We start from the raw sequence: 23753 nt of genomic DNA on the forward strand, positions 1-23753 counted from the left end.
CATTCTCTGTGTGACCGCATGGGATTTCTCCGGGTGCTCCGGTTTCCTCCCACAGTCGTGCAGTGGCAGAGTTGTTGCCTTACAACACCAGGGACCCATGTTCGATCCTGACCATGGGTGCAGTCTGTACAGTCTATATGTTCTCCCTGTGACCACGTGGGTTTTCTCCAGGTGTTCTAGTTTCCTCCCACATGCCAAAGGCGTACAGGTTTGTCGGTTAATTGGCTTCTGTAAAATTGTTATATTGTCCCTAATGTATAGGATAGTGTTAGCATGTGGGATGATCGCTAGTTCGTGCAGCCCCAGTGTGTCAAAGGGCCTGTTTCCGAGCTGTATCTCTAAAGTCTAAAGTCTATCCCAAAGATATGTGTTGCTAGGGTAATTGGCCACTGTAAATTGTCCCTGTGTGTGTGTGTAGTTTTGTGGTGGAGCCTGGGAGAAGTTGATGGGAATGTGAGGAGAACAAAATTATAAGATTCGTGTAATTGGTTGCTTGATGGTCAATGGGGACTCTGTGGACTGAAGGGTCTGCTCCTTCGCTGTGTCTAGGGATGGAGTCCATGTTTCTGATAAAAAATGAGCCTTTATTAGAATTGGAAAGGTGAGAAAACAAGTGCGTTATATGCTGTGGGGTGGCGATGAGGGTAGGAGAGAACAGAGGGTTTGGTGATAGGGTGTTGATTAAAGTTGTCAAGGTAACTGTGACTGTACGTGCCAGCAGTTAGAGTTTGAGGAGAAAAGAAACAAAAGGAATACATCGAGGCTGAAAGATCCAGCAAAATGGTTGAATGCAGTATTGAGGCAACATACCCAGTCAGAAGACGAGGTGCTGTCTTTTACTCTGGGGTGATGGGAACAATATAGCAGGTGAAAGATAGAGAGGTGAGCATGGGAGTGGGATGAAGAATTAAAGTCAGGGGGTGGACTGGAACCTCAGGCTCTCCTGTACAGTCTGCAAGAAGCCTCTGATTTTCAGTCACCTGACTCTTTAATTCCTCGTCCCACTCCTATTAAGACCTCTCCGTCTCTGGGCTCCTGCACTGTTGCAATGAAGCCCAAGTTAAACTCAAGGAACATCTTTTGTCTCTGCATTCTGCAGACTTTATGAAACTAAATCCAACAGCTTCAAGTAACAAACCTATGTTTATGGGGATTTTTTTTGCTGGACATTTCAGTTTCTGTGCATTCATTTCTTTTCTTTTCTAACTTCAACTGCCAGAATTTTAAGTAATGTTCGCCTTGACAAATTTGGTCTGCATCCGATCACAAAAACCTCTGTTCTCCTGCAACCCCCCCCCCCCCCCCCCCGCCCCACCTTCCTGCAACTTAAACACACACACTTGTTTTCTCACTTTTCCAGTTCTTATGAAGGGTCAGTGACCTATAATGTTGAATCTCATTTCTCTTTCTCGACCTGCTGAGTGCTTTTGGCATTTGCTGTTTTTGTTTCAGGTTTTCCAGCGCCCACAGTTTTTTTTTGCTTCGTGTCCTTGAGGAATTGGTTGACTGGATACAAAAAAATATGGGAGTTTCATAGCACAGATACCTCAAACTTTAATTCATGAGATGCCCATTAGGCAATGCACCAGGCTCATGTATACCCAGACTGAATAAAATACAGGTACTGCAAAATGCTGCACATATGCAGGAAGCCGCCAAACATATTGACTTCATATCTTTGACATTTTTATCAAATGTCCTGGAAGGTGCCTAAACACTTTTGAAGCAAACTTGGTTTAGTTTTAGTTTAGAGCTACAGCATGGAAAGGAGCCCTTTAGCCCACCAAGTCCGCACTGACCAGCGATCCACATACGCTAATGCTATCCTACACACTGGGGACAATTTACAATCTTTACCGAAGCCAATTCACCTACAAACTTCCAGACAGCGCCAGAGACGCAGGTCCGATCCTGACTATGGGTGCTGTCTGTACGGAGGTTGTATGTTCTCCCTATGACTGCGTGAGCTTTCTCCGGGTGCTTCGGTTTCCTCCCACATCTCAAAGACTTTCTGGTTTGTAGTTAATTGGCTTGTGTGTAAAATTATAAATTGTCTCTAGTGTGTAGGATAGTGCTAGTGCACGCGGTGATGACTGGTCTGCGCGGACTCAGTGGGCCGAAGGGCCTGTTTCCGCGCTGTATCTCTGTACCTCTAAAGTCACCTATCCATGTTCTCCAGAGATGCCGCCTGACCCGCTGAGTTACTCCAGCACTTTGGGTTATTGCAATATGTGTGCATTTGTGCATGTGGGTATTTGCAAGAGTGTGTTTGTGGCCTCAATGCTGGGCGTCTGGAAGGCCTTAAGGACTGCAACAATTTAAAGTTTTTAGCTAAGGATGAAGTGAGAAAATTCTAACTTTGTTTTCTGCAAATATCTCCACTGAATCACCCTTTGACAAATTGGGTGAGGGTACTGGTGAGGAGAAAAGGGGGTCAGACGAGCTCCTGGGAAATGCCCCGCCTGAAGGGTGTGGGCACGGATGGTGCAAAGATGCACAGGTTTGTAGGTTAATTGCCTTCTGTAAAGATTGTCCCTCGTGTGTGTAGGGGAGTGTTATTGTGTGGGGATTGCTGGTTGGCACAGACTCGGTGGGCCGTGGGCCTGTTTCCACGCTGTATCTCTAAGCGGATGGTGCACGGGGTGGAAGGAGTCGTGGGCGTGGAGGACAATCAGACAAATTAATAGAATTTAAATACACAAGCCAGAGCAGACATCCGCAAAGGCAATCCTCCTCTCAATACAAATTCCCAGTCTGCATTCCAGGTGTTCATTGACAAGTGGGGCCTTAATCATGCACAATGACATTAACCAAGCAAAAGTGCTTCAGATCACTCAAGCAAACACAAACAGTCGCAAGAACTTTACTGTGGCTGACATACCAATGCAATTGCCTCCAATCTGTCCATTGACAGTGACTCTTGCTAAATGTTGATTCAACCATTGGGTTTAGTAATTTACAGGCAAGATAACATTCATGCTCACCCACTATAGACCCCCCTGCCCCCCCCCCTGCCCCCACTTTAACCTCTCCTTCCTTCCTTTCCTATTCCGGACCCGTCAATGTAGGCACCAGAGCCAAGGAAGAGTAGAGAAGGACTCACTAATTAACGATGACACGCTGTTGAGCTTGGGGTCATAGGAACACTTGCCCTTGCCTGATTCAACCTTTCCTGGCTCCAGATGGAAGATGTAATCCTGAGAAAGTGAAAGGGAAACAGAGACGGGGCAGTCATGGAAAGGGAGAGAGCGAGAGAGGAAGAAAGTAGAGGGGAAAAAAAATGTTTGTTAAACACTTCATTCAATCAATACTTCAGACACCGTCATGTCTGGCAAAAGGCTACTCATTTATAGTTTCTTGTTGCCACAGAATCAATTACAAAGGATATGTTTGAGCTGGAACATTGCGTTTAAATCAGGAGATTAAAAAAGCATGAATGCACCTTTTATAGCAAAAACATGGTCCACCAACACAATCCCGTAAAAGCGAGCCGCTATCAGATGTAGTTTCTTCGTAACACGTAAACATCTAAACGACTTTAAAACATGCCACTTCCTTACACAAACTTCCCTAAAACATGCCACAGCGAGCCAGACTGCTTTTGGGAGTTGTGCTGTATGACAAATTGAACCACCACTCTTTTAATAACACACTTTGTCCTCATAAAACGTTAGGAATTAGGTCTTCATGGAGACACTGTGGCAGTAACAGGAGCAGGTCGGAAATTCAAACACATGGGTCAATGCATCTGATTTGTTGCCCGGACGTAATTTTTCTCCCTTAATTGGATGTAAAATGGTGCGGGAAGGGAATGGAGTGGGCTGCCCCATTACCAATGCCTGCAAACCCTTGCTCTGGGAAAACTAGTTTGCCAAATTGACTGTGTCATTTCATAATAGTGTTGGACTCTCTCTCTGGCAGTATCCGTACAAACGCCAATAGGTTTGACGTATTAATAGAAAACTGATTAAATATGACCCGCAGAGGCAAGGACTTAATAAAATTTACAGCACTTGTTGTTTGCGGCTCTGGTAGTATGTATAACATGTAAACAAATATATTTGAAGCCTTCTACTGATTTCTAAAGTGCTTTCAATAAAGCCCAAAATTGTGTTATTGGTTAGGAAGCGATACACTTTTACCCAGAAACTGAATTTTATCCTTTCTTTGGTGCAGAAACTATTTGCAGCTAACAGTTACTTGCATCCCCTATCAAGATTGATGAAATTATTTTAAAATAAAATAGCGCCAGAGACCCGGTTCGATCCTGACCTCTGGTGCTGTCTGTGTGGAGTTTGCATGTTTTCTCTATGACCGGGTAGATTTCGTCTGGGTGCTCCGGTTTCCTCTCGCATCCCAAAGACGTGTGGGTTTGAGGGTTAATTGGCCTTTGTAAATTGCCCCCAGTGTGTAGGAAGTGGATGCAAAAGTGGGATAACATAGAGCTACTGTGATCAGGTGATCGATGGTCGGCGTGGATACAGTGGGCCAAAGGGCCTGTTTCCATGCTCTATCTTTCAGTCAATCAACATATTAAAGCAGCGCCCATGGGAGTTTGCAGATAAAATTATGGACCAAAATACAATCTGTGCAATTCCTCATAAAAACACTCTGCAATTACTGCATCCTTGCCATGCTAATGCACACATGCACAGAGTCACTTGCCCAGAGTAGGTGAATCGAGGACCAGAAGACATAGGTTTAAGGTGAAGGGGAAAGATTTACTAAGAACCTGAGGGGTAATTTTTTCACACAAAGGGTGGTGGGTGTATGGAACAAGCTGCCTGAGGAGGTGGTTGAGGCAGGGACCATCCCAACATTCAAGAAACAGTTAGACAGGTACATGGATAGGACAGGTTTGGAGGGATATGGGCCAAATGCTGGCCGGTGGGACTAGTGTAGCTGGAACATGTTGGCTGGTGTGGGCAAGTTGGGCTGAAGGGCTTGTTTCCACACTGTATCACTCTATGACTCGACGACAGTAATAACTGGGAAGGGAGTCATGCCTTACAGCACCTCAGCCGAAGGCAGCCACAGACTAGCTGCTGGGAGGTGAAGAAGAACATGGAAGAGAGGGAACGTGGGGACATGGTAATGACTTGCATGGGTGGCACTCCACTCCACTCGATGGTCTACCCAGATCGAGTCCTTGCCTTGAGTGGTCCCACACTGTCGTTCAGTGGAGAATAACTGCAAGGCTAGAGATTGCAATGTTCAATCCTACATGAATCTGGACAGGTACATGGATAGGATAGGTTCAGAGGGATACGCGTCAAACTCAGGCAGATGGGACTAGTGTAGATGGGATATGTTGGTCAGTGTGGGCACAATGGGCCAAAGGGCCTGTTTCCATACTGCATGACTCTATGTTTCAAAAGGCTGTGAACAATGAAAGGACTACCAGCAATGAGAGTTCCTTCATCATCTTTAAAGACTGAGGCTGATCTTGCATCCTTCAAGTTCAAAGTTCAAGTTCTTAAACATGTAAAGTCTTAACATGGCCTTAAAGGCCGGTTGTTTTATTTTTCTTTAAATAAAGGGGGCTAGTTAGGAGGAAGACTGTGGGTATGGTGGATGAGGATTTTGCTCCTTTTGTTTTCAGAGCCAGCGTTTCCCGAGGCCTTATCTTGTGAAAGACTAGTATTAAAAATAAAAAAGATCCAAATGTTGTTGGAAGCTGGCGGATGGTGAGTGCAACGCTGACTGAATTTTGCGCACCTGAATCACAGACACGTCCACATACAAACAAGGAAGGCATTCCATGTCCCCAGTCCCCAGGAGTTCTAAGGTTGAAGGGAGTATAAAACTGTTTCAAATGCAAAATGTAGATTCAATGTAAGAACTGGTGTAAGAAGGGTCTGAAGAAGGGTCTCGACCAGAAACGTCACCCATTCCTTCTCTCCTGAGATGCTGCCTGACCCGCTGAGTTGCTCCAGCATTTTGTGTCTACCTTTGGTGTAAGAAGAAGGTATATTCCCTGCTGGTTTAGTTCATGCTCATGAGTTCATAAGTGGTAGGAGCAGAATTAGGACATTCGGCCCATCAAGTCTACTCAGCCATTCAATCATCTATCTCTCCCGCCTAACCACTTCCTCTTGCCTTCTCCCCATAACCTCTGACATCTAATGAAGGTTCGAACTCTCTCTGCCTTATAAAAATATCCATTGACTTGGCCTCCAAAGCCTTCTGTGGCAATGAGTTCCACAGATTCACCACCCACTGACTAAATAAATTCCTCCTCATCACCTTATTCTGAGGCTATGACCTCTGGTCCTAGACTCTCCCACGAGTGGAAACATTCTCTCTACATCCACTTTATCGGGGCCTTTCCCCATTCGCAGGGGTATTTCGGGGATCTCCAGTGCTTTAAATGGAGACTGAGATTTGGACCCGGAATTCCCAGTTGATGAGTAGGGCAATGAAGTTTGGAGTCGTGGTGGGTGGATATTCTGTGGTCTCTGGTAATTTAAGGAGGGATTTGTATCTTTGATGTTTTAATGTAGGTTTAAGGAGGTGTTGCCTTCTCTGATAGCTTGGTGTAAGTTTAGGGGGGATATTTTGTTCTCTGTGAGTTTGGTACAGATTTAAAGAGGATGTTATAGTTTCTAGAATATTTGCTGTAAGTTTAAATAAGTTGTTCTCTAATCGTGTAGTGTGGGTATAAGGAGGACGTTATGTTCACTAATAGTTTGGTATATGTTTAAGGAGGTTATTGTGTTCCTTTTCCAGCCGTCTTCTACCCCCCCTCCCCCCTACAATTAGTCTGAAGAAGGGTCTCGACCCAAAATGTCACCGATCCATGTTCTCTGAGTCCACGCCAACCAGCAATCAGCCATTAACACTACCCGCACACTCGGGACAATTTACAATTTTTACCAAAGCTATAAATTGTTCCCTGCCTGGCCCGCTGAGTTACTCCAGCATTTGTGCCTATCTTCGTAATAAACCAGCATCAGTAGTTCCTTCCTACACGTTTCAACCTACAAACCTGTACTTCTTCGAATGTGGGAAGAAACCGGAGCACCCGGAGTAAACCCACGCGGTCACAGGGAGAACGTACAAACTCCGTACAGACAGCACCCGTAGTCAGGATGGAACCTGGGTCTCTGGTGCTGTAAGGCAGCAACTCTACCGCTGCGCCACTGTGCTGACCTGCTGAATTACTCCAGCGCTGTGTCCTTGATGTGTTCAGAGATGGGTTGGTGTGGGGGCAAAGTGGGTGTTGTGTTCTCTATAACCTTGGGTGTAAGTTTAAGGAGGATGTTGTATTCTGTGTTGGTTTGGTGTACGTGTCCGGAGGGAGTTATGCTTTCTGTTGGATTACTCCGATGGTTTAGTAGACGCAAATCTATGTTCTCCCAGCAATTTTACTTTCTGATTGTACGTTTGGAGTAGTGGTATTCTATCTGCTTTACAGGGAGATGGTGGTGAGAGGTATGGGGTGAGGTTACAGCAAATGGTTCACTTTCAACTTCAGATTTGATCTAAAGTGACAAAAACGTAACAGAGACCTGGTGATGGGGAGATAAATGACTTTGCTCGTGTTCCTGATGCTTTCTTCAACACTCATGTGTCATTCATCATTGGAAAATGATATTTCCCTAAACCTCATCGAGTGGATATTGACCGCTTCAGTCATGCGACAGCTTGTCAAATGTAACCAGTTGTGGCTCTGACCAGACCTCTTGGGTAAAGTGTGCAGCTTTTCTGACAGCTAATAGGGCTGTTCAGTTTTCAAAATTGGCATGCATGTGTCAAACGTTTTGACATTGTCAAAAATCTGATGGCAGAATGTTCCCATCCTTCCTTCTGCTGCTGGGAAAAAACAAGAGTGCAGAACAGCCCAGCACAGGAACAGGCCCTTCGGCCCACATTGTCCATGCTGTACACGATGCCTACTTAAATTAATACCTTCCACCTGCACGTGGTCTATATCCCTTCATTTCTTGCATTCTTTACATGTCTATCTAAAGCCTCTTTAGGAATGCTGACATTTATTTTGAGAGGAATAAGAATATAAAGATTTTATAAAGCTGCTCCATGAATATTAAAACAGAAGCCACCCTTCCTGTTTTCAAATACTGTACATCTTTTGTGGACGATAATTCCAAAGATCTACATACAGAAACCCCTCCTCTCCTTGTTCCTAACAGGTAGATGTTTACCCAGCTTCTGAACAAATTAGCACAAGTGGTGGTTGTCGGGGGGGGGGGGGGGGGGGGGGGGTTGAAAGAGTGAAAATCATTCGCTGGATAGATTGCCTCTGATGTTCTAGCAAACCTTGTTTACTCACCTGCTTCACTTTTCAGTGTGGCCGTTTGTACAGCAAACGTTCACAATGTGGCCTAGTTGATGTGGTACTGGCCGTTAATGCACAGATCCTCACATACTCTGGGTGCTACAATCACCATCGAGTACTTGGCAAGAAGGCAAAGCCCCAGCTGGTAGAGTGTGCCATGCTGGTGAATAAAGGGTGGCACAGCGATGCAGCTGGCAGAGCCGCTAGAGACCCAGGTTCGATCCTGACCTAGAATGCTGTCTGTGTGGAGTTTGCACCTTCTCACTGTGACCCCGAGGGTTTCCTCCGGGTGCTGCAGTTTTCTCCCAGGTCCCAAAGACGTGCGGGTTTGTCGTTTAAGTGGCCTCTGCATTTGCCCCGAATGTGTAGGGACTGGGTGCGAAAGTAGGATAACGTGGAACTAGAGCGAGCAGGTGATCAATGCTTGGCACAGACTCAGTGGGACAAAGGGCCTGTGTCTCTGCTGCAACTTTCAATCAATCTGTCCAAAACTGTGATGAGGAGAACGTGGATAAAAATCAAGTCATGAACGAGAGCCAAATGAGCAGTCGGTTTATTACGAGGTACTCAGATTCTAATTCACTATTTTCCTTTCACTGCGGGTGGCTTGGTGGGGGGAAGAGTGTGGATATAGTGATGGAGATATTTTGCTTCCTGATGCCTCACCTCGTGAAATACTAGTAATAAAAATAAAACAAGAAAAATTCAGTTGTAAGTGGAACAAAACTGGTTGACTGCAGAATGGACCTACACAGGCATTAGAGATCCAGGTGGGAATTCACTAAGAAATATAGGCCAGGAAGGGATGATTCATTGCAAAGAAAAAAATAATAACATGTGGGGAAATGAAAGCGGTCTAGCAAATCATAACTTGAATCTTGGCTTTATTAATGAAGGGATTTGCTACAAAATCAGGGTGGGTTTAGGTAAACAAGATGATACAGATTTGACATCAAATTAACATCAAACTTGAGGAAGGAACTGCAGATGCTGCTTTACACCAAATATAGGCGCAACATGCTGGAGTAACTCTGCGGGCCAGGCAGCATCTCTGGAGAAAAGGAATAGGTGACGTTTAGTGTCGAGACCCTTCTTCAGACTGATGTCAGTGGAAAGGGAAACTAGAGTTATGAAAAGGTTCAGAATAAATCAGAGATGGTTTAGAAAAGACAGTGAAGAAATATTTTTAACGTTCTGATTTATAGAGAGATGCAGAAGGGCAACAGGCCCTTCACCCCTTCAAATCCAGACCCTCCCCATCACCAGCTCTATGTTACGTTTTTGTCACTTTAGGTCAAATCTGAAGTTGAAAGTGAACCATTTGCTGTAACCTCATCCCAGACCTCTCATGTTCACCCATCAACCACCCATTTTATAGAAATCCTACGTTAATCCCACGTTTAATCCTCCTCACGTTCTCTCCTATGCCTCCCCCTGGGTACGTGACGTTTCGGGTCGGGACCCGTCTTCTGAAGAAGGATCCTGAGCTGAGACATCACTTATCCATGTTCTCCAGAGATTCTGCCTGACCCGCTGAGTTACTCCAGCATTTTGTATTCATCATATCTGGGTGTTGGGTATTCATTACATGTGAAAGGTTCCCTTGGGAAAAGATGGAAGGGAATTAATGTTGAGATAAAGTTATTCCAGAAATAACGGCTCAGTTCATGGCTTCCATCTGTTAAAGTGTGGGACACGATAAATGTGCCCAGTAAATCCCAAGCACTCCACTGGTGAGGTATACTCTCACCCCATGCTTGTGTCTGCTGTAAACTAGCAATCATTACAGTGAATACTGTGGCAGAGGTCACATTACTGGAGTAGCAACCACAGCCACCCTAGATGATTGATCTGCATGGACTTGAAACGCATCATCACACCTGGGGAATTTAACCACGTAGTAACCAAGTAACTAATTTAATCAGAGGCAGCTGCAGTAAGTAGAGTTGCTGCCTCACAGCACCAGAGATCTGGGTCCAATCCTGAGTACGTGTTCTGTCTGTACAGAGTTTCTATGTTCTCCCTGTTACCGTGTGGGTTTCCCCCGGGTGCTCTGGTATTCTCGCACATTCCAAAGATGTACAGGCTTGTGGGTTAATTGGCTTCGGTACAAAATTGAAAATGGGCCCTAGTGTGTAGGATAGTGCTAGAGCAATGGGGATCGTTGGGCAAACTCGGTGGCTGAAGAGCCTGCTTCTCCAAAATTAAAACGAAAAATACTAGTTAAATTAATCTGGAATAGAAAAGCTTACATCAATAATTGTGACCGTGAAGCTGCCAATTTAGCATAAAATCCTATCTTCTTCACTGTCCTTTGGGGTAGGAACTCTGCTTTCCTTATCTCCTCTGACCTACATGTGAATTCAGACTCATAGTAGAGTGGTTGTTTCTTAAGTATCCTCTATAATGGCCAGGGTAGGCAGCCACATTTGTGAATGAATAGTCGAATACAGTTGTTTCCATTAGTGACTAATTCCAATGAATCATTGACATGCTGGTAGATTGTCTCTCTCTCCACCAGTAGTTTCTACGTCAAGTAGCCATTCGAAGGTAGTGAGGTGGCAGGTATTGCTTAGGTACCTACCTCTGCCTTGCGTCCTCTGTTGATGTAGGTGCAGATAGGATGATAAGCTCCAGTCCCACACACATACAGGTGTGTACGATTCCACGGCTCAATGAGGCAGATGAAGTTTGCACACTCACCCTGACAAAATTAAAAGAAAAGAACACCATGAGCATATACTGTATCAATCATTTAGAGCTACAGCACGGAAACAGGCCCTTCGGTCCACTGAGTCCATGCCGACCAGCGATCACCCAGTACACCAGCACTATCCTTCACACAAGGGACAATTTACAATTTTACCGAAGACAATTAACCTACAAACCTCTACATCTTTGGAGTGTGGGAGGAAACAGGAGCACCCGGAGAAAACCCACGAGGTCACATGGAGAACGTACAAATTCTGTACAGACAGTGCCCATAGTCAGGATTGAACCCGGGTCTCTGGCACTGTAAGGGAGCAACTCTACCACTGCGCCACCGTGCCGCCCCACAATAAGATGTGCGCTGAACATTAAGTTGGCTGTTGGGGCAGCGTTATTGGGTTAAAATTCTGGGTAGCGTGAGGACATTTTGTTACAGTGCCAACTCCTACAGTTTTAAGTGCCACCTCATATCTACATTATGGTAGTCGGTTCTAAAACCTGAGTTGTAAACAGTCAATGAAACAGAGAACAGGTTGTGGAAGGGTTAGATAGAACAAAGGAGGCCATTCTGTCGGACGTGGATAAGTTCGTATATATTCACAGGACTACCCTCTGAGGAACTTTGACACAGGATGGGGAGAAGATGCTTCTTCTCGTGGAAGAATCTGCAATTTGGCATTATAGACAATAGACAATAGACAATAGGTGCAGGAGTAGGCCATTCAGCCCTTCGAGCCAGCACCGCCATTCAATGCGATCATGGCTGATCACTCTCAATCAGTACCCCGTTCCTGCCTTCTCCCCATACCCCCTCACTCCGCTATCCTTAAGAGCTCTATCCAGCTCTCTCTTGAAAGCATCCAACGAACTGGCCTCCACAGCCTTCTGAGGCAGAGAATTCCACACCTTCACCACAATCTGACTGAAAAGGGGTTGCCCATTTTAGAGGGTTGTGAGTCTTTGGAACTCTTCCTCGTAGGATGAGGGAAGTAGATTCATTGAATATTGTTAGGGCAGGGGTAGATATATACCTGATGAGCAAGGAGACGATGGGTCACCATAGATAGGAGGGAGGAATGTGGGGCAGTTAATGGTGATGCTGACTCACAGCTAAACAACTCAGGTTCAATCTTGACCTCCAGTGCTGTCTGCATGGAGATGGCATGGTCTCGCTGTGACAAGTTGCTTCCCTGTATTCTGGTTTTCTCCCAAATACCAAAAACATGTGGGTTGGTAGATTAATTGACTTCTGTAAGTGGTCGTTCGTATGCTGTGACTGTTCCTAATTAGTCCATTCTCTTCCAAATGTAAGTAAACCCTATTCTTAAGAATCCTCCCCAACAGTTTCCCCACCACTGATGTGAGGCTGATTGAACTATCATGTCCCAGAAGATTATCCATATTTCCCTTCTTAAACATTGTCTACTCCCCAATCCTCTGGGACTTTTGCCTGTGGCTAGATAGGATAAAATGATTTTCATTAAGACTCCAGCCATCTCCTCCCTTAACAAACATGGGTTAGATCCTTCTTGGCTTAAACACTTCAATGGTCTTCAAGAAACCCAGAACCATCTCCTTCTTGATCTCAAAATACCCCAGTTTTTTTGTATACTCCACACTGATCTCACGATACTCCATAGATAGACACAAAATGCTGGAGTAACTCAGTGGGACAGGCAGCATCTCCGGAGAGAAAGAATGGGTGATGTGTCGGGTCGAGACCCTTCTTCAGACTCACGTTTCGGGTCGAGACCCTTCTTCAGACTTCTCTCCAGAGATGCTGCCTGACCCGCTGAGTTACTCCAGCATTTTGTGTCTCTCTTCGGTGTAAACCAGCATCTGTAATTCCTTCCTTTCACTTTACTTCATGTAGTTCTCTCCAGTGAATACTGATACAAAGTACTAATTCAGTACCACACTTATATCCTTGATGTCAGCGTGGACTCAGTGGGCCAAAGCGTCTGTTTCCATAGTGTGTCTCCAAAAAAGAATCCCTTGTGACTGTGCCCCAGGAACGTGAGGTATTATCTCCATATCATAAATGAAAACAAATTAACTGGAGGTGTGGAACCTGAACCTGAAGCAACATCAGTAGCGCTGGAAGATGGTCAAGCTGCATCCATGGAGAGAGAGATCAGTTAATGGTTCAGGTCTGGGACCCGTCCTCTAGCCTATAGACAATAGACAATAGGTGCAGGAGGAGGCCATTCGGCCCTTCGAGCCAGCACCGCCATTCAATGTGATCATGGCTGATCATTCTCAATCAGTACCCCGTTCCTGCCTTCTCCCCATACCCCCTGACTCCGCTACCCTTAAGAGCTCTATCTAGCTCTCTCTTGAATACGTAAAGCATCGACTGGTTTCTTTCTCCACAGATGCTGCTTGACCAGCTGATTTCTTCCAGCAGTTGTTTGCTCACAACATACACGTTTCCTCACAACATACATGGCCCATGCAGCCCTTTACCATGAAAACTAAACGTTTAACATCTGTTTGGATGTCAAATACCACCCTTCACCTTGTCAGGAATAATCACACCGCAAAGTATGTATTACATGTTAACAAAGCATATTTAAAATGATTAACTGGGTAATAGATTGTATCTCTGTCATTTGCAACAAAGCCAGTTATTAATAATAAAAACTCGGCCAGGATGTAAAGGCCTGATTTTGAAACATTCTCAGAGGCTCGAGTTACTGGTTTGGTTATTTTTCCTGGGAACCACTTGTCAGATGTGTTACTCCTGAGGGATGGTGTATGAAGGGGCGGAGACAAGAGGGTGAAAGGACTGGCTCTGATGATTTAGGCTTGCTTTGTTTTTGCACCTCAGCCCTTCCTCGCTGCTGTGTCAGTCACAGGGAGCTGTGGTATTCGAGCAACACAGGCATGGTGTCTCAGCGGTAGAGTTGCTGCCTTACAGCACCAGAGACCCTGCTTTAATCCTGACTGCAGGTGCTGTTTGTACGCATTTTGTATGTTCTCTCTGTGGCTACGTGGGTTTTCTCCGGGTGCTCCGGTTTCCTCCCACATTCCAAATACGTGTAGGTTAATTGGCTTCGGTAAATTGCCCCTAGTGTATAGGATAGAACCAGTGTACGATGATCGCTGGTCGGCATGGACTCAGTGGGCCGAAGGGCCTGTTTCATCACTGTATCTCTAAACTAAACTAAACATAAACATAAAGTAAACATAAACTAAGCAGCATACCACGAAATAAGAACTCGGGTGACACAGTGGCACAGCTGGTAGAGCTGCTGCCTCACAGCTTCAGTGACCTAGGTTCAAACTGGACCTCGGGTTCTCTCCGTGTGGAGTTTGCATGTTTTGGGTTTCTTTCAAGTGCTCCGGTTTCCTCCCACATCTCAAAGATATGCAGGTTTGTAGATTAATTGGCCTCTGTAAAAATTGCCCATGTGCAGGGAGTGGATACGAAAGTAGGATAACATAGAACTAGTGTGAATGGGTGATTGATGGTTGGCATGGACTCGGTGGGCTGGAAGGCCCTGTTCCATGCTGCATCCCTAAACTCTAAACTAAATTAGTGTGAATAGGTGACCAATGGTTGGCATGGGCTCAGTGGGCCGAAGGGCCCGTTTTTATGCTGTATTTCTAAACTCCAAACTAAACTGGTGTGAACGGGTGATCGTTGTTTGGTGTGGACTCGGTGAGCTGAGGGGTGTGTTTCCATGCGGTATCTTTAAAACTAAAACGACTTGCTCGAGTTAAACTCCATTCGCCGTTTGTCCGTCCATTTCTACAGCCGATCTTTATCCCGGTGTATCGTCTGACAGCCTTCCTCACTGTCTGCGACTCCTCCAGTTTTTGCGTCTGGTTGGTGATGTTTCGTGCCTCAGCTCCTTATGAGATGCCTTGAAATGTTTAACCTCATAAACTGATCTACTTACAAGCATGCTATTGCTGAGGAGTGAGACCAGGTGACAGAAGGCAGCATTGGAAGGGGAGATGCCTTGTGTGCATCAGTGGCTGGGTGCAGTTGGGTTAGCAAACCTCCTGTACACACAACACCAACAAGCATGGATCCATTTTTCAACATCCCTGCCCCAATTCATGAAAGATGTTTACCAATGCAGGGGAAAAGAAACCTTTTGTCCAAGTGCAGCCAAGAGGAAAATTTGAGTAAGCCCAGAAACATTTGTAATTGTCATGAGCGAAACATGATAATGTGAGTCGTCACCTGTACATCCCGGCATGTCCATTCAAAAGCCTCTAAAAGATCGGTTAATCGATCCCACAAGCATACATGCTAAGTCAAATAGTAATGCTAGTAATATCCTGGCCATGCAGTCACTGCCACAAGGTCAGATACGCAATCATTACTCAGGCATTTACTGTTGCTTGTTACAGTTGATTGAAATAATATTGCCTGTTTAATACTTGTGAGTCACTGCTATGTGTTCTTGGCAGAGCAATAAACCATATTATTTAAAGGAATGACGAGGGCCTAGACTTGGAGTGATAGAGTCATACAGCGTAGAAACAGGCTCTTCGGCCCAACTTGTCCCATCTACACTAGTCCCACCGACCTGCATTTGGTCCATTTTCCTCTAAACCCGTCCTATCTATGTATCTGTTTAAATATTTCTTAAACATTGCGATAGTACCTGCCTCAACTACCTCCTCTGGCAGCTCGTTCCATACACCCACCATACCTTGTATGAAAAAGTTACCCCTCAGGTTCCTATTAAATCTACCCCCCCCCCCTCACCTATGGAACCTATGTCCTCCGGTTCTCGATTCCCCTACTCTGGGCAAGAGACTCTGTGCATCTACCCGATCTATTCCTATCATGATGTTGTACACCTCTATATGATCATTGCTATGGAATTCTTAAAGCTGCCAATTTGGCATGACTGTTGCTTCTGGATCAAAGGAGTTGTGAGCTCAAAGTCCCTGTCTCTGATGTGGAGCCATGAATGAGGCAGATGCTTCAGTGAAGCAATCAGTGATTCCACAGGGAACGTAGAACATATACAGGAACAGGCCCTTCAGCCAACAATGTCCATGCCAAACATGATGCTAAATCAAATGTTCTGGTGCAAGCACGTTGCCCTTCATCAGTCAGAGTAATGAGTATAGAAGTTGGGAGGTCATGTTACAGTTATATACTGTAGGACATTGGTGTGTTCAAAATTATGAGAGGGATAGATTGGGTAAATGCAGAGTCTCTTGCCCAGAGTAGGGGAATCAAGAACCTAAGGACATGGGTTTAAGGTGAGGAAGGAAAGATTTAATAGGAACCTGAGGGATAATTTTTTTTACACAAAGGGTTGTTGGGGTATGGAACGAGATGCTGGAGGAGGTAGTTGAGGCAGGTACTATAGCAACGTTTACAAAACATTTAGACAGGTACATGGATAGGGACAGGTTTAGAGGGATATGGGCCAAATGCAGACAGGTGTGACTAGTATAGATGGGGCATTTATTCACAAAATGCGGGAGTAACTCAGCAGGTCAAGCAGCATCTCGGGAGAGAAGGAATGGGTGACGTTTCGGGTCGAGACCCTTCTTCAGTCTGAAGAAGGGTCTCGACCCGAAACGTCACCCATTCCTTCTCTCCCGAGATGCTGCCTGACCTGCTGAGTTACTCCAGCATTTTGTGAATAAATACCTTCGATTTGTACCAGCATCTGCAGTTATTCTCTTATAGTATAGATGGGGCATGTTGTTTGGCATAGGCAAGTTGGGCCGAATGGTCTATTTCCATGCTGTATGACTCTATGACTCCATCTGCTCTGCCTGCACATGATCCATGTTCTTCCATTCCCTGTATATTCATGTGCCTATCTAAAAGCCTCTTAAATGGTAGAAGTACTTCCTTGGCTGTGTGCACGTAAACATTTGATCTAACTGCAAGCGTGCCTTCCAACCCACTTCTGAAAATATGCTTCACTGAAATGAACATAAACAAATTTTAAAAGCGCAGTTGAGCTTTAGAAGACAAATCCCAAAAGATTTTAGACGAAGATTGGTTTTTCAGATGCGTAAGGAAGTGTTTAAAAAACTACACAGTACATTTTCCTTTGAGTAGGGAATTCAGGTATTCTGGCCCACAATAGCCCATCAACCTCAGATTGAGATCTTCCCTAGTGGCAGCCTACCCGTTTGCAAATGGTTGTGCTCTTTACTTTGTACAACAATAGTCCCTATACTTGAAAGACAAATTAGAGGTTGGGAGCTCACGAGGATGTGATAAACATTGAATAAATGCTTCTTGTGCCTGCGTGAATGGCGAACATTCTTCCCATACTTGTACGACTTGTGACAATGGGGAGCTCAGGCAGGTCAGATAGGGCAAGCACTTACGTTCTGATCTTTACCAGAAAGAACGCACTCGTCACGTCTCTGCGGACTGATGGACCAGTGAATCTGAAAAGAGAGAAAATGGAACATTGGCCATTGAAAGAATTATGGTTATTACCGGATACAAAGCCCTGCATGCCGGAACTGGTCGCTGCTCATTCCACACCACTGCATTGGTTACGTTTCCACATGTAACCGTTCATACTTAGAACATAGGACAGTGCAGCACAGGAACGGGGCCCTCACCCCATAATGTCTGTGCCGAGCATGATGCCTGGCAGAACTGATACCTCTGCCTGCACATCTCCCTCTATTCCCCGCATTTCCATGTGCCTATCCAAAAGCCTCTTAAGCGTCACTATCGTATTTGCCTTCACCACCACCCCTGGCAGCACGTTCCCGGTCTCCACCACCCTCTTGCCCCGGCACATCTCCATTAAACATCCCCCCTCTTACCTTATCTCTATGCCCTCTAGTGTTGGACATTTCCACTCTGGGAAACAGCTTCTGACTATCTACCTTTTCTGTGCCTATTACAATTTTATTTAAATTCTATCAAGTCACCCCTCAACCTCTGACGTTCCAAAGAAAACAATCCAAGTCTACCCAACCTCTCCTTGTAGCTGAAACCATCTACTCCAGGTAGCATTCTGATATAAATCTTCAATTCATCTTCAATACTTACATTTAACTTGATTTTGAGTCTCAGCACGATGGAAACACAGTTTACTGACTCACTGGTGACTCAGTGTGAAGAGCTCCCTGTCCCAAATTCCTATATTAATGCTCACTGACCTACAATAATGCTCACCCTGTGATAATGCTCACGTTTTGTCAGTTGGTGAGATAATACTAACCGGATCCAACACTATCCACATTGCGTGCTAAGCCCCCTGACTTGCGAAAATACTTAAACTGTGTTATAATGCCCAAACTGTGCGCATTGCAATTGAATTCACACTTTGTGGGAGTGTTAGCACATTATGATCACACCCACACTGTGTAACAATGCTCAGAATCCGTGATAATACTCACAGTATGATAATTAACCCACTCTGTGATAATGCTCACACCTTGCCTTCGTGCTCACGCATTAATGCTCACAGTGTATAATGCTCATAGTGTAATACTTTGTGATAATGCTCCCACCTTGTGTTTTAGTGCTCAGATAGTGTGATAATGCTCACACTTCAGATAGTGTGATAATGCTCTCGCTATGTGTTAATACCATGCACTGTGTGATAGGCTCACACTGTGACTAAGCTAACATTCTCTGATAATTCATAAGTTTGTAAGTTCCAGGAACAGAATTATGCCATTTGGTCCATCAAGTCCACACCACCATTCAATCGTGGCTGAACTATCTTTCCCTCTCAACCCCATTCTCCTGCCTTCTCTGCATAACCCCGCACTGATCAAGAATATATCAATGTCTACCTTAAAAATATCCACTGACGGCCTCCGCAGCCGTCTGTGGCAATGAATTCCACAGATTCACCACCCTCTGACTAAAGAAATTCCTCCTCATCTCCTTTCTAAAAGTATGTCCTTTTATTCTGAGGCTGTGGCCTCTGGTCCTAGATTCTCCCACAAGTGGAAACATCCTCTCCACATCCACTCTATCCAGGCCTTTCACTATTCTGTAAGTTTCAATGAGGTCCCCCCTCATCCTTCTAAACTCCAGCGAGTACAGGCCCAGTGCTCAGGCCCAGACTTGTTTACACTGTAATATTGCTCCCACTTTAGTTCTGGAGTGCCATAATAATCACACTCTTTGATATTGCTCATTTCACCAGGTGGCGCCGTCAGCGATGGCAGCCTCACCAACGGTCTGTCTTTTCGTCTTTTTTGTTATTTTTAGTGTGTTTTAAAAGTTTGTGTTAATGTTCTCTGGTTTGTTTTTTGTGGGGGGGTGGGGGGAGGGGGAAACTTTTTTTCAATCTCTTACCTTGCCGGAGATGCGATTGTTTTCCAGATCGTATCTCCGGCCGCTCTGCGGCCTAACATCATGGAGCTGGCGGCCTTGCTCGAGACTGACTTTGAGCCCCACCGCGGGGCCATGGACTTATCATCGGAGCCTGCGATCCCTTGCCTGGGATCGACGCTCCAAAGTTGCAAGAGGTTTGACCAGCCCCAACCTGGGGTCCGATTGCCCGGCCCGTGGGAGCTGAGATCCCCCCCGATGCGGGAGCTTGATCACCCTGACGCGGAGGGCCCGACCGCTGGCTACGGGAGCCAAGATCGTCCCATCAACGGAAGGCTTGAGGCCCCCGACCGCGGGAGAACAAAGGAGGGAAGAGATTGAACTATTGTTTCGCCTTCCATCAGCGAGGAATGTGGAGGAGTCACTGTGGTGGATGTTTCGGTTAAAATGTATTTTGTGTGTTTTGTTGCTTTTGATTGGCATGACTGTATGGCAAATCAAATTCCCCGTATGTTGCAAAACATACTTCGCTAATAAAGTATGATTATTATTATGATTATGATTATGATTCTAACAATATTACCATCACCTTGGGCCCTCTTACTGTTATGTTGACAACTGATCCATACAATGATGACTTTGCACGAGCATTATAAGAGATGAGTGGGGGAACCTCTGTGGATGTTGTTTTATTTTGCATCCCTTCAAAATTATATTTTTCAAACCATTGAATCTTTGCAGTTCAAATGAAAAAAACAAACACAATTTTTGAGTCTTCATTCATTGACTTAGCCCCTCAGCTTTGTTATTGCTTAAGTGCCACATAAATTAATCTTTCCATGTGCTTATCTCTGGCAACAATATAGGTAACCCATTCCATCTCTCCAGAGATGCTGCCTGTCCCGCTGAGTTACTCCAGCATTTTGTGTCTATCTTAGGTAACAAAAGGCATTGATGAAGATAGATGTTATCTGTATAGACTTTAGTAAGGCATTTGGCAAGGCCCTGCATGGTAACATGGCAGATAAGATTAAGGCACATGGGAGCCAAGATGAGCTACCTAATTGGATCGCAAATCAGTTTGGTGATAGCAAGAAGAGGGTGGTGATGGAAGGATATTTTTCTGTTTGGAAGTCTGTGATGAGTAATGCACTCCAGGGAGTGGTGCTTTAGACTTTAGAGATACAGTGTGGAAACAGGCCCTTCGGCCCATTGAGTCCATGCTGACCAGTGATCACCCGGTACAAAGGCGCTATCCTACACACTAGGGACAATTTACAATTTTACCGAAGCCAATTAACCTACAAACCTGAACGTCTCTGGAGTGTGGGAGGAAACCGGAGTACCCGGAGAAAACCCACGTGGTCACAGGGAGAATATAAAAAATCCATACAAACAACACCCGTAGTTTGGATTGAACCTGGGTCTCTGGCACTCTAAGGCAGCAACTCTACCGCTGTGCCACTGTCTTTGATCTTTGCTACATTTGTTATGTAATAATGACTTGGATGTGAATATAGAGGGTATGATGGGTAATTTTGTGGGTGACATGAAAATTGGTGGTGCTATAGGTAGTAAGGAAGATTGTTTAAGGCTCAGATATGGATCAGTTTGAAAGTTGAGCAGTACATCAGCAGATGGAATAAATCCCTACTAGTGCAAGGTAATGTATTTCGGGAAGTCAAATAGAGGTGGGGGAAATACAGCAAATGGAATGGCACTAATGAATGTGAATGAATAGAGGAACCATAGGAGTCCAAGTCAATAGTTTCCTGATCGTGGCAACACGTGAATAGGGTGTTGATGAAGGCAAAAGGACATGGGCACCGAATATAAAAGTTAGGATATTGCGATTCCACTTTACAAAACTCTGATTGGACATTACTTGGAGTATTGTGTGCAGCTCTGGCCAGCAAACTACAGGAAAGATACTGGGGAGAGTGCAGAGATGATTCATTCACCAGGAACGTTGCCTGGATTGAACCACATTAATTATGGGGAGAGATTAAATAGTCTGGGATTGTTTTCCCTGAAGTTAAGGAGGCTGAGAGGTGAGTGATAGAAGTATATGAGATTATGAAAGGTACAAGATCGGGTAGATAGCTAAAAACTGTCCCCCTTGGTTGCGGTATGAAAGTTGACATGTCGTGGTTTTAAGATGCGAGGTGGGAGTTTTAAAGGTTTCTGGGGCTTAGGTTTTTTTTACACACAGAGAGTGATTGACATCTGCGAAGAGCTGCCAAATAAGGTGGTGGATTTAGATACAGTTATTATGCTTAAGAGGCATTTTAACAGGCACTTAGGCAGGCAAGGCATGGAAAGATAGGAGCCTAATGGAGGCAAATAGGGTAGGTGTTAATGAACCAAAGTGGATCTGATGGGCCAAAGACCCCATTTCTGAAATGTACAACTGTATGATTCCATAACTCTATGACTTTAACAAGGTGCTTAAAAATGCCTGCATTGGTACATTCACATACCCTCCATCACGCAGAAAGGGGATGTTCATATCGGAATAAATTGGATGCAAAGCGTTCCGACAATTCTGCCCCTTGCCTTGCAGAGAAATTCCCTTATTTTAGCTCCTGTGAATCACATGTTCATGAGGAACTGAAGCCCCATCACACATAGAACCAGCCTGTGCTTGCTAAGTAGGTCAAGGGTGCGGGATTAAGGAGGTTTACGGAGCTCTAAATGGTTGGTTCCTACAGCAAAACGATCGGTGTGATTTATCTTCTGTCCGGATACAAGGCTGCAATGATGATGTTAAAGGATCATTCCTTGGAAGTAAAAATAAGCTCTCATTCACACGCTCGCCTCCTCCCCATTGTGTCGTACCTAATGTGAGCCTGTACTTTCCAAACTCACTCCTGACTCATTCACAAGTGAGATTGCTTCTCAAAAATATGTGAAGTTCTTCGAGGATTTCTCCTAGGTATGTCTTACCTATTCACTTTTCAGGCTGTGGCCCTAGCTGGCAAGACCAATAAATATGGTCCATACCTAACCAACCTGAGGAAGGTGGTACTGAGTTGAATTCTCCTGCCGTAACTATCTCCTCCGACGGCTCGTTCCATACACCTACCACCCTTTGTGCAAAAAAGTTACCTCTCAGGTTAAAATAAATCCTATTAAATATTTCCCCCCTCACCTTAAACCCATGTCCTCTGGTACTCAATTCCCCTACTTTTTGCAAGAGATTCTGTACGTCTACCAAATCTATTCCTCTCATGATTTTGTACACCTCTATAAGATCACCTCTCATCCTCCTGCACTTCAAGGAATAGAGTCCTAGTGGGTTTTCTCTGGGCGCTCCAGTTTCCTCCCACACTTCAAAGACTTGTAGGTTTGTAGGTTAATTGGCTTGTGCAAATTGTTAATTGGCCCTAGTGTGTCAGGTAGTGCTAGTGTATGGGGTGATTGCTGATCGGCATGGACTCGGTGGGCTGAAGGGCCTGTTTCTGCACTGTGTCTCTAAAGACTAAACCTGTCCTTTCCTCTATGCTTTCTCTCCTCACTTCTCTGATGGGAGGGCACATTGACATCCTGGACTAAAGAAATCAGCAGGATGAAATCTGCTCCTTTTATTGCAGATCCCAGGGAAATCATGCTCCCATCTGCATTCACCTTTTCCAATCTGTGCACTGTCCAAGGAACATGGAACCTGTGTGGTTCTAACAAAGAGGACACGGGAGATGCAGAAGGGCCCTGCAGATAACATCTCCTGTACATTAATTTGTGAACTGTGTACAGGGTTATACTGGGTGGAGTACTTGGAGTACATTGTAACAGGTACTGTAAATGTTTTTTATATGTTATGTGCAGTATTTGTCCCTATTTGCACCAATTACATACATTGTATACAGATTATTATAGTCATTGGGAAAGGTGCTATGTAGTTATATACATTATATGCACACACAATATATAATTGTGTAGGGAAATAACTGCAGATGCTGGTACAAATCGAAGGTTTCAGAAAAAGCTGGAGTAACTCAGCGTGCCAGGCAGCATCTCAGGAGAGAAGGAATGGGTGAGGTTTCGGGTCGAGACCCTTCTTCAGTCTGAAGAAGGGTCTCGAACCGAAATGTTACCCATTCCTTTTCTCCTGAGATGCTGTCTGACACGCTGAGTTACTCCAGCTTTTTCTGGTACCCACAATATATAATTGGTTATTTCCACTGAATACTAGGCTGTATATACTTGTATACATCACGCAGCATCATAAGGGTTATCTATATACTAAAACTCTCGTTTGTTATCTTGTTTGTGACTGAACTTCAGCCGAAACGGTGCACGAAAGCGCGACAATTTTAGGCCCACCTTACTCACCATTGTCACTTTAGTGATAATGCAAGTAGTTTTATTGAAATCGGTGTTATATTTTTAAAGTTATTCACATTTTAAAGTTTAAAAGGAGGGGAGGGGAGGGGAGGAGGGAAGAGGGAGGTGGGGAGTGGGGGAGAAGGGAGAGGGGAGGGGAGTTAAGGAGAGAGGGGA

The 23753-nt window shown here is 44.9% G+C and overlaps 1 protein-coding gene across 4 annotated transcripts in view; it reads right to left on the bottom strand.

The window, feature by feature from the left end:
* sema3fb (sema domain, immunoglobulin domain (Ig), short basic domain, secreted, (semaphorin) 3Fb) overlaps positions 1-23753 on the bottom strand; it is a 224139-nt gene that overhangs the window by 51964 nt on the left and 148422 nt on the right. For all 4 annotated transcript variants that reach the window (XM_078414170.1, XM_078414167.1, XM_078414168.1 and 1 more), the window contains exons 4-6: positions 17333-17395; positions 10884-11003; positions 3104-3197 (exon numbers count right to left, since the gene is read on the bottom strand). In XM_078414170.1, the coding sequence (XP_078270296.1) occupies positions 3104-3197; positions 10884-11003; positions 17333-17395 (277 nt within the window). The remainder of the gene's footprint in view (positions 1-3103; positions 3198-10883; positions 11004-17332; positions 17396-23753) is intronic.

This window comes from Rhinoraja longicauda, chromosome 17 (genome assembly GCF_053455715.1).
Source record: "Rhinoraja longicauda isolate Sanriku21f chromosome 17, sRhiLon1.1, whole genome shotgun sequence".
NCBI classification, from domain to species: Eukaryota; Metazoa; Chordata; class Chondrichthyes; order Rajiformes; family Arhynchobatidae; genus Rhinoraja; species Rhinoraja longicauda.